This window comes from Harpia harpyja, chromosome 4 (assembly GCF_026419915.1).
Source record: "Harpia harpyja isolate bHarHar1 chromosome 4, bHarHar1 primary haplotype, whole genome shotgun sequence".
In the NCBI taxonomy this organism is placed as follows: domain Eukaryota; kingdom Metazoa; phylum Chordata; class Aves; order Accipitriformes; family Accipitridae; genus Harpia; species Harpia harpyja.
Genome location: NC_068943.1, coordinates 41,252,591 through 41,264,627, shown reverse-complemented (window position 1 = coordinate 41,264,627; position 12,037 = coordinate 41,252,591). Strand labels below are relative to the sequence as shown.

Below are 12,037 nucleotides of genomic sequence, written 5' to 3'. Positions count from 1 at the left end.
GCCCAGATTTTTCTCCTTGTTTTATAATTATGTATTGGTACTATTTCCAAATACCAGATACACCGTTGATAGTCCTTGTGAATGTATTATTCTTTTTGTAGCCAGTTACTGAACAGAAGTACTTCTGGACTTCTGATATGCCAAGGAACTGCTGCAGTGACTGGGAATTCAGAAGGAAGGGTATCCCAAGGCCATTTTAGAATATGCCGTTACAAGATTTTACTGTAGTGTTTTGGTCTGAGATCAATTAAATATGCTTTTCATTTGATTCATGCTGGAGAACAAACAGTCTGGATCTTCAGATGCCTCCTGAGGTTGATATGTTTTCTTTCACTGAAGAGAGTGTTTTGCTTGTGCTTAACTTCTTCCTGTGCAGTAGTGTGAAATTTCATTTTAAATCCAAATGGCCCTTATAGTTTCACTCAGACTTTATATATATTTTTAAGTGTTAGTTAATCTGTTCTCTCAAATAGATATTTTTCCCCTGTCTGAAGGGGTTTGCAGTATCAGAAGTGAAATCGTAGGAACAAGAAGCAGCCAAGTGTAAATGTCTGTAGACCAAGGTAGGCTCTGACAGCTGCCATTTAAATAATGTGCTAAGACTTGTGAGATTTGTGGTAAGTTGTTCCAAACTTGCAGTGCTCTTTGTATCTGTGAAGCTCTACATGAGCAATTTGCAAGCGTGGTATGTTTTTGCGTACGTGTAAAGGAAAGGAGAAGGATGATGTGAAGAAGCTGGCTGACTCCAGGAAATAATCAGATCCAATTATGTTGCTGATGTTTAACCACTAACTTTGCTGAGATGATATTTCTATATCATGTTAATTGTGTGAGTCATATGGAACACAGAAGACTTTTCATGGAAGCTTGGGGGGAGCCTTAAGAAGGTGAAACATGGTGGCTTATGTTTCCTTTACAGTGAAATAATTTAGAAATAACTGGAGAAAACCCAGAAACTGATTTTTCTTGTTCAGAGATGCTGCTCTCTGCAAGTAGAGACAGCCTTGGTGGTTACGGAAGTTCCACTGTGGGGGCAGAGGCTGTCTGGGCGTATTGCATCTGGCTTGGCACAGTGTCTTTCCCCCGTGTGTTGCAGAGGGAGTGGATCGTGTGGATCAGCTTCATCCTCCTCAGATCAGAGGCATTTAGCTTTCAGATACTGCTGGAGCCTTAAAACTTGCAGGCAGTGCAGAGCATACCGTCCCTTCTACTCTTTTAGGGCCTTGCACAAAAGCTATGCATTTGCTTCTACACGTAGGAGAGAACTGGTCCCCAAGAAGGCAGTTTTGTATTTTTCAGAAGAAAGAAGTTGCCCGCCTTGTATTATTTATCACATATATAAAATCAGTTTGTGTGTATTTGATGTAAATCTAAACTTTCCTTTGGGGTTTATAATCCATTGTGTTTTTGAAGGAATTTTCAATAACTTCTCATCCTAGTCCAAAACTATTTTTTAAAAGCAGCTTTAGGCAATGAGTACCTGCACTACAGCAGGAAAGCAGAGCTATTGGCAACTGTTATTTTACGTTTACTAGCTTGAACTCTGTCCTCTGAAAATTCATGCTGTAGTTTCTTTAAAGCTTTTCTGGTATTAAATACCTTCTCTGGGAGATTTGCTTGCTCCTGCACACTCATAAGTGGACCCAAGCTAATGTCTTCTCCACTTAAAAGAAACGTTTGACAAAGTCTGTCAGTCTTAAGAACCGTAAGCAATAGTTTCTTGGGCCCAGAAAATAAAAATATGTTTCTTACACAGATGATCGTTTCAAAAATGCTTTCTTTTTAGTATTACAGGCATTTGTATTTCTCTAATCAGTGTTAGGAATTTGTTTTGAGTGGGCAGTAGCAGAAATGTGGAAGATTATATTAGTGACAGATTGCAAATAATTTTATCTGTGGTTTTGAGAATTACAAGTAGGTAATTGCATTTCTGTAGAGTTAGTCCATTGCACAGTCTGGATCCTAGAAAAACCTGACCCTAGAGAATTCAGCTGAATTTTCTTCATACAGAGTCTTATAATCATGAAGCTACTTCGCTGTTGCTTTCAGAGATGAAAATGACAGTTTTCCTCTTTGTTTTAGGACACCTGTGATCTCTCGTATGTGGAAAGAACGCTAGCAGAAAGGTGAAAAAATGGGTGTTAAAACATTCACTCATAATTCCCCTGCTCACAGTCAGGAGATGCTGGGAAAGCTGAACATGCTCCGCAACGATGGACATTTTTGTGATATCACCATCCGCGTCCAGGACAAAATCTTCAGGGCGCACAAGGTGGTTTTGGCAGCCTGTAGCGACTTCTTTCGTTCCAAACTTGTCGGCCAAGCAGAAGACGAGAGCAAGAGTGTGTTAGACCTGCACCATGTGACAGTGACTGGTTTTATACCTCTTCTGGAATATGCTTACACAGCAACACTATCTATTAATACTGAAAACATTATTGATGTGTTGGCTGCAGCCAGCTACATGCAGATGTTCAGCGTTGCTAGCACGTGCTCAGAATTCATGAAGTCCAGCATTTTATGGAATACGCCCAACAGCCAGCAAGAGAAGGTGCTGGATGCAGGACAGGAGAACAGCGCAAACTGCAATTTTACTTCTCGAGACGGCAGCCTTTCTCCAGTTTCTTCTGAGTGCAGCATAGTGGAAAGAACCATTCCTGTTTGCCGAGAGTCGCGAAGAAAGCGCAAAAGCTACATAGTTATGTCTCCCGAGAGCCCCCTTAAGTGTAACACACAAACAAGTTCCCCCCAAGTGCTGAATCCTTCCACTTCTTACCCGGAGTCCAGAAATCAGCCCGTGGACTCGTCCTTAGCTTTTCCCTGGACTTTTCCTTTTGGAATTGATCGAAGACTTCAGTCTGAGAAGGTGAAGCAGGCGGAGAACTCTAGGACTTTGGAAATGCCTGGGCCCTCCGAGTCCAACAGAAGAATTGCAGATTACGTGACTTGTGAGAGCACAAAAGCCAGTTCTCCCCTTGTGATTGAAGAAGACGTGCGTGTCAAAGTGGAAAGGTTAAGCGATGAGGAGGTTCACGAGGAAGTATCGCAGCCTGTTAGCGCATCCCAGAGCTCTCTGAGTGATCAACAGACAGTCCCAGGAAGCGAGCAAGTGCAGGAAGATCTCCTGATCAGCCCACAGTCTTCCTCTATAGGTATGCGCATTTCTGGGGTGAGATATATGTACAAATAGGCATGTGTGCACTTGTGATTTTATTGGAGGAAATCTGCTTCGTGTTTTTTCATGCTTTACTTTTGTGAAACTGCCTGGGTTTTCTCCTGTTTTATGAAATGTTACATATAAACCCCAATGCGGGGACGGGACTTGGAGGTCTTTAAATAACTTTGCAGAAGGCAGCTAAGAAAGGTAAGCCTGTTGGTAGACCTCCTTATTCAGAAGAGATTGATAACCCCTTTTTACCTCTGGCTGCTTGATTGGGGAAAATAATTCTGTTTTCATTAGTGTCAAAAAGCATGATCTCAGCTGAGCTGTAACACCAAATCTGAAAGGCTTGTGGCCATAGCCACAGAGGGGTAGAATGGTACTTTGCATCAGACATAAAATCTTGTATTATCATGACAGAGAGCCTTTGTAAGAAGATTTGCAAAATAAGTGGTGGAACACTGTCATCTTAATGCCCCAGACGAAAACAAAACCACACAGTCATAATATTGAGAATCTTTCCATTTCTGTGGGATTTGGTTCTCAAGTTGCTTCTTCAAATACTGCCAATTGCTGAGAGAAACCTTTTCCATGAAAGACAATTTGAAGCCAGTTTTGGGTTCTTCTAGCAGGCTGTTGTTTATTAATAGCTAATACTTAAAGGTTACTGTAACAATCCCTTTTTTCCTCTTTGTGCAGAATGTATTGAATGGCTTTTAGTAAGTCAGGAGATAGATTGCAATATTTCTAGTTTAATTACCAAAATTTTGCCTAAGTCAGCTACTTTGCTTTCAGTTAAGTGGCTTGACCTGTGCTCGGTAGAGTTTGCTTACTGAAAGATTTTTAATAAAGCCTGTTTTGTTTGAAGACCGTAAGAATGGCAAATGTACTGGTCTGCTTCATTCAAATAATGTATACATGAAAGGCTGCCTCAGTTAATTAAATAAATAAACTACAACAAAGTAAATAAATGTAGTCTAGTAGCCTGCATTATTTGTTTTGTTTGGTGTGCGTAACACTGTGCCTTCTCTGAAGAAAGTGAGTGTTAGATCAGTCTGACCATTCCAGGATTGCAATATATAATCCGTGTTGTTAAACTACTCTGGTAGTACTCACTAAAAAGAAATGAATGTATTTTCCATTTATCCCATCCTTCAAGACTTTATGTTGTTGGTTTTGTTCGCCAGTTTGTATAGCTCATGTGTTGATATTTTAGATCGGTAATGCTTTTTCCAAAAGAAAATGTTTTATTTACTGGAGACAAGGCTGTTTACTTTTTCTGAGAAGCAGACTTAATATCAGTTTAAATATAAATCTTTAAATGTAGCTTGCCAAAATAGTGCATAAACTAAAAGAAACAATTTGTTTGCTGGGTAGTCTCCAGGAAAAGTGGTCCTTGTTCAAGAACAGGTTTAGTTTGACTCGGTTTTTAACTCATTATAGTAGGAACTTCAGAAAGGCCTCGCCAGGGCCATGTGGTAAGACATGCAAATTATTTCATCAACATAATTGTACCATCACAGACAAAATAGAACAAGTAGAAATAGTGATTAGGGAAAGTTAAAAATAGCATATAAAGTGAAAGGAGGGAGTTTTACCAACTATAAATATCATAACCAAGCAGCTTAAAAGAACAAACTGGGTGTAAACTCTAGATTACAGATGGGTAGCATACGATTGACGGAAGTTTCTGGAGGACATCCCTTGGAGTTAGAAATATCAGAAAAATTGCATACTCAAAAGTGGCTTCAGTGAATTGGGACATGAGAATGTGAGACTAGGACTAAATTGTAGAGTGAGAGGTGCCGCTGAATGCTATAAAATCTCCTTTTCTAAGAGAGTCTTAGTGTTAAACAAAAAATACTTTGAAACATACTTCAATAGCCAGGCACCTTACTGAATTCTGTTCTTGCTTTCGCCAGTTTCCTGAAATGATTTCTGTTGACAAGCAACTTTGCACATCTGTCTTCAAAAGGTATCTGTTTTGAAGCCACGTGACGTTTTGGGAACATTTTCCATTTTCTATTTCCTATTCTAGGTTTTGTACCACTGAGGTCATGTACCTGACCATTTGTACAGCATGGGGCAGAGGATCTTAGGCTTTAGTGATTATAATATTTAAACTTAAATGTCTGTTACTGAGGATGTTAGTACAGCATGTTCTTCCTTAGAACAGCTACAGAGAGAAGAAAAATGTGCTAGGCCAAGGTCTTCAAAGTACAAATCTGTTCTTTGTCTTTGAATATGTTTGAATTAATATTTAGTGGTCTTGGCATAACATTGTTAACTATCTTCAGAAGAGTTTTTATTCACATTTTGCTATAAAGAGAAACAGTGCTCTTGCTTTTTAGCACAGTTCACGTGTATCTAATATAAGGCACGCCTTGTAGCTAGAAAGCAGTTTTTACCTCCCAAAGATGTATTTCCTTATGCAGTAATATATGAACAGTAAACGGAGGCAGCAAGAGATGTTAAAGTACAGCTTTCTCTTCCCTGAACATATTTTCCTCGTATAATTGCATATATTTATCTCAGTGTTTTATAGCGCATTTATAAAAGCATTCCTGCCTCCTTTCTGATATTGCAAAAAGCTCTTACTCTTTGGGCAATTTCAAGAATTGTTCATTTGCAATTTATTATATTTGGAAGCACTTTATAATATGGAGGGAGACGTGAAGCAGGGCCTTGATAAATAAGTCATTATGGTTACGACAATAGCTATGTCTGAGAAGATATGTTCATAACTCATTAACACTGTTTCCATTTGAGAGGTGAAGGCATAAAATTAAACCTAAGAGCAATTGGGCTTATTTTTCAGTAGACTTTCAGTTAAGTATTTCATGAGAAAGAAGGATAAATCAAAGCAAGATTAACTTTTGTACCTTTATAGATTGCATAGTTGCTGAATTGCCCAAACACAGTTTGTCAGCTCGTAACAAAATTTAAAATTTTGATTCTGCTAGTGTTATTTTGAAACTGCTAGAGATGCAAGTTTTCTCCCATCACTGACCCCGTAACATGAGGTCACATTAAGGCAATAATCTTTCACTTCAGTAAGGTTTTGTAGAACACACTGTCCTTTATAGGGAGAGCCTTTTTTGGAGACAGTACCCTCATTGTTTTGCCAAAATATGCATGTTTTCTGTTTCACTTTCCATGTCTTTGTTCCCTCTCTTTGGTTTTCCATTTTGTCTGACACTTGTCATTGTAGACCTAATGATACTTGATTTTCCTAGTGAGCTTTAGAGAAGGGTTCCCAGATTCAGATTGCTCATGTACCACTCTCTTAGAAAGCAGAATTATTTTTACTATAGCAGCAAGAGCAGCTCCTAGCACTGTCCTAAGCTTCGCTCGTTCTCAAGATGTAGGTGTAGAGAGAGAAATCTCCTTCGCCCATCTGTTCTCATCTTACATGGATTCAGTGGTAGAGACCCAAAGGCTGTTCAGAAAAGTTCAAGCGGTGCTTAGTATTCAGTCTCAACAGAGGGAAAAGGAGGCAAGACGGAATTACCACTTATAAGTGACTTTCATGCTACTAATCATACATACGTCATGATTTGGGAGCCCCTGTTTTGGAGAGGAACGACAGCAATTCTGATCCTTTGGAAATTTGGCTGAGTTCAGTCATTCATTTTTATCATCTCACATTGCACCCATAGACATCATCAGAGGAAAAGGAGGAATGTGAGGTGATCCAGTCTGCTCTCTGCACTCAGCTTAGAGGGAGCAAAACATGGTTTATCTAAATGGTCACACGTAACCAAACAAGAGGATTTTTTTTATCAAGGGGTATCGTTGGTGGGGGGCAGGTACCAGTTCTTAGAATTGTTTTAGTACTGTACTGCCAACTTCCCTCCCTGTTAAGGTGACATCAGGCCAAAATAACGTTGCTTAATATGCCTAAACAAGGATTGAACGCCAAACTCCAAGCAATGATGAGGGAGGCCCGTCTGAGCAACAGTCACATCAGGTGAATTAAGTCGTAGTTTTGTTTTAGTGCTGCATTTACTTTAGATTCTGTTTCCAAAACCCACTTGAGCTACATTTGCTTGAACGTTCGTGCACTGAACAAAGCTCTGGAATGGTTTTTTGTATACATTTCTGTTACAAACAGTTGTTTGGTCTCTTTTGTGTTGCATTTCTAATTTCTCAGAGGGCTCTTCCTCTCTCAGAATTGTATCAATAAATGAAGGCGTTATCAACAAATATATATATATGGATTTGGAACACAAAAGCAATGTAGTGTAGCAGGATTGAACTCTATTGCTCAAGAAGTCTTGAAAATTGATGAAATAGTCCCTTTAGTGAACGTAACATTTCTGCTTTACAGTGTTCGTACTGGATGTGTTTTGAAAACTCTGGCTGTATTTAACATAGATTCTTTCCATTTTCTAGGTGTGCCACATATTTGCCCTTTATTGAGTTGTCCATTTACTAGATAATCTGTGCACAGGAGAAGTTGATCTGGAACACATTGCTTCTGGGTTTTCTAAATGATTTTCCCAAGACAATTCTAGTATCTTATCACCTAGGAAGCAGTGTCTCTCAGAGATTTAGGAAAGCAAGCTTTATGTGTATTTACCTGCCCCCCCACCCCCACCTCCCTTTTTGAACACTTATTTGCATTAAAATGCCCTTTTTTCTTTGCCTAGGCTCAATAGATGAGGGGGTTACGGAGGGATTACCCACACTCCAAAGTACCTCTGGCACTAACGCTCACGCAGATGATGATGATCGGTATGTACTAATGTAGTGTGCAAACTGTTCTGCAGCAAGTGCTGTGCTGTAATTAACCTACCCAGCCTTAATCCCAGAATGTTTAGTTGTTCATACATCTACTTCTCTGTGTTGATCAAAGTACAATCGGTGCCTGAAGGTTCAGATGCTTTAGAAGAATGTAGGTGATGAAAGTCAGAATTTGCTTACTTGTTGCTTTTCATTTCTGTCTATTTCCAGGGAACACTGGTGAAGAAAGATATTGATGTTTTTGCTGTTTCTTCATCACTGCTCTTTATTAATAAATTAAAAAAAAAAAATCTTTGCTGTGAAACAGGTGTGGTAGTTGCATGCATGCTAAAACTGACATAAAGCCACAAAAGCAACAAAATGAAAACAAGTACTTAGTCTTGGCTTCACCAGACATTGCTATTGCCATAAACCACAGAACAGGCAGAGCAGCCTTAAATCTTTTCTCCCAAACTTTCTGCAGGTAGCTTCTTACCAAGATGCTGTGTGTCCCTTACTGTAAATATTTAGCAGTCTTTTGCTGTGCTGAGTGATTTATTAAGGGAATCCCTTATAAGGGAAGGCTGGGAGAGAAGGCCAAACTAAAATGGGTCTGTTTCATCGAAGATGTATCATAGTTCTGTCAGAGCAAAGTGATGTACCTGCAAGTGGCATACAAGGGTACACACAACTGGTTTGACTCTTATTTCTTTGCTTTTGTGGTATGTGTCAAGTATGGCATATAGCTAGCTATTCCCTTTCTGAGCAAAATTTTTTAAGTATTGACAAGGCAGCTTTTGCATAGTGTTTTGTCAGACAAGTGGGTCTGAGGAAGAAGTGTGAACCTTTGGGAGTTGTTCCAGAAACTGTTAAGTGAAACTCCCTATAGAGATAGCTATCAAGAGCTGCATCTTCATAGCTCAAAATCTTTCCTGCCATTTCCATCTAAAACCTGTCCCATTGTAGGATTAAACCTGAAGGGAAAATAACTGCCTAGATAAGATTTTTTGTATGACACGGAAGATTTTAGCTAACTGCTAACAAACCTCAGTACAAAAATAATACCCAGCACTTAGGGTTTGAACTGATAGTAGGAGCACATGTTGCATTAGAACTAACCCAGGTTTGTGAAGCTATAATTCTAAAGTCAAGTGGCATATATATTTTCAGCAGTGGATTATTTCAGAAATTTCCTATTAAATTGCAAAGCTTCAGCACAAACTGCGTAGAAGATTCAAAATATATAAAATCCTTTGAACACACTGAAAATTCCCACTAAAAGATCTCTTCTGTGCAGAGAAGGGAAGAATATTTGCCTTAGTTTATGCCCAAGTTTGAAAATTATTAGTCTCAGAGTAACAGAAGCATCAGCAAAATGAACCAGAATTTGCACATTGTTTATATAACAATAAAGGAACCAAAAGTTGCGGGAATTTATGAGAATTTTAGACTCCAGAACTAAAATTTTCTATCAAGTGATTTATTTTATAAATTGAAATGAAAGTGCCAAGACTGTACTTATCCATGAATCAGTTAAATGTGTAAAATGGTGCTTTCAAGTCCTAAGAAGTTTTCTTTCACATGCCTGTGTGTATATGCCTGTCAGGATGGGACAGTGCATTCTGATATGCTGTAACAGCCCTTCAAACACTGGACCTTTAAATTCCCATTTCAAGCACAGCATGGGCACATCAGCAAATAAATATGGCCTGTCATTCACCGTGCAGCAATTTGGGCACACAGTTTTGGGTGCATAAGAATTCTGAGTAAAATAAAACATGTATCTCTAGCTGAATTAAATGAAAACATGATCAATAAATCATACAGATGGAGAAAATTTCCCTCACTTTCTGGGTTTTTTTGTTGTTTGTTTTTTTTTAATGCACCGTTAGTTAAGTCCAGGTTGTACATTGCTTTATTTGTAGAGATTCTCAAAATGTCCAAATCAGTTGTGAGTGGACAATACAAATTTATATTGACAAGTGTATTTTTTGGTAAGTATATATTATATAGAATCATAGAATCGTAGAATGGTTCGGGTTGGCAGGGACCTTAAAGATCATGTAGTCCAACCCCCCTGCCATGGGCAGGGACACCTTCCACTAGACCAGGTTGCTCAAAGCCCCATCCAACCTGGCCTTGAACACTTCCAGGGATGGGGCATCCACAGCCTCTCTGGGCAGCCTGTCCCAGTGCCTTACCACCCTCACAGTAAAGAATTTCTTCCTTACGTCTAATCTAAATCTACACTCTTTCAGTTTAAAACCATTATTTCTATTCATAAAACATAAAATGTAAAAATATTCCTATTCATAAAACAAAGCAAAAGACTGGTCCATCTAAAGGTCTTTCAATATTACATCCTTACCACTGTGAAACAATCATAAATATTTCAGAATTTAAGATGTCTTATCTCTTGAGTTTCTGTGTTAAATAATTAACATCATTGATTAGTCCTCCATAATCAGTGTTTCATGAACAGCAGGTCACATGTAATTGTTGTCAGCTTAATAGACACACAGGAATCTGTTAAGTATTAAAACTACTGTTTCACAATGAAGTCTGATATGTTCTTTCTCTGATATTCTGCATTTGAATTGTAATACACTTTTCTAACATGGATCTGTAATTCAGCCTTGGCTGGTTTAACAGTTAGTCTCTGTCAGTTCGTGGCTGCATTTAAAAAGGAGTTGCAAAGGCTCAATTATAAAAGATCTCTCTGATCCAATATAATGAGAACCTCCACTTTTCTAAAATAATTGTTATTGACAAGTAGAGAATATTTCTAGGCTCACTGAGCATTTTGGCGTTCACATTTGTCAGAGGTTAGTTCTACATAGTTAAATATGTATATAATCTCTTGGTGAAAAGAGGAAAAAAATTGCGAGTAGAATGTTTTAGCATTACAGTGAAAACATTTTAAACCTATCTCTTTATCTAGCTGTTACAGAAATTCTCTGAGATGTTAGACAAATCTCAACTGTTAAACGCCACATTTATCACAAACTGCAAGTCATGAAAATTTGAGTATATATGGGGAAAAAGCAGCAGTGGAGAGAAAATATGACTGTGTTTCAAATGTAATTTCTTCATTGTGCTAAGGTCCACAGTTATATCACCAATAGGCATTTCAGCCTGCTTGCGGTGTAAGGATGGAAAAAGACATGCCAGTCACTGGTAGCTGGAGAGCCTCGTGATTCCCGTTTTATCTGCTTGAACCAGCCTTTCTCATCATGAAGCTTTTATGTAGGGAAAAAAACAAACTTTATTTTAAATTTCTTCTAGGGACATTGTCCCCATAGCACTTCTCCTTTCTGTTTCAGTTGCAGAGAAGCTGGCACCAGTACAGGCTTTGAGGATGAGCTAGCCTGAGAAAGCTGGAAACAAAAGGAGAGCTGTGGCTCCTAATTTCTGCCCTAGTTCGAGTGTCTCCCTAGAAAGCTCTAGGAGCACAATGCACTTTTGCCTCTTCACAATCCCCTAATGCAGGAGTGAGGGAGGAAGGACCTAAGAAACATGTTACCGGAAGATGAAGTTCTCTATAAAGCAAGTTAAACGTTGTCACAAAAAAACAACATGTAGTTCTTGTTTGAGCACACCACATGTGTATATTTATATGTACATCTAAGAGCAGGAGTTCTTGCTGCCCAGCCAGTCATCCCTTTATCACCCCTGCATTGCAGCTGTCACTTCTGATGGCACATAGCTGTGAAAATTTTAATTGTGAATTCTCCAGTCAGCTGAGCGCAAGGAAACCTTTTCTGAAGGGATTTGCCCCTTAGCCAGACTGCATGACATTTGTCAAATACCAGATGAGGGGCAAGTAGTCCATCCTGGGCCCAAATCAGTTTGGCTATTTGATTATTAGGCTATTATGGCAGCTGGACTTCTATGCCTTATGCTTTTTTTGCAATGTTGTTTTTGGTTTTGGGGTTTTTTTGGGGTTTTTTTTGATAGCAGACCTGTCTGTTAGTCTGCGTTGATGGAGTTTTCATTGGTAAAGTGGAAAGCGTATAGTCATACCAACTCCAGAGACAAAACTGGTGTTTCCACATCTGAGTAGAGTAAAATCTGTTCTTTATCTAGTGGTCTACTCACAAAGAGGAACAGGAGTGCCAGAGTTTGTCAGAAATGTGATTAGACGAATCAGAA

At 38.9% G+C, this 12,037-nt stretch overlaps 1 protein-coding gene across 5 annotated transcripts in view; it reads left to right on the top strand.

Moving 5' to 3' along the window:
* ZBTB44 (zinc finger and BTB domain containing 44) overlaps nt 1–12,037 on the top strand; it is a 41,880-nt gene that overhangs the window by 17,096 nt on the left and 12,747 nt on the right. For all 5 annotated transcript variants that reach the window (XM_052786381.1, XM_052786380.1, XM_052786378.1 and 2 more), the window contains 2 exons: nt 2,083–3,152; nt 7,813–7,897. In XM_052786381.1, coding sequence (XP_052642341.1) covers nt 2,135–3,152; nt 7,813–7,897 — 1,103 coding nt within the window. In that variant the 5' untranslated portion in view covers nt 2,083–2,134. The remainder of the gene's footprint in view (nt 1–2,082; nt 3,153–7,812; nt 7,898–12,037) is intronic.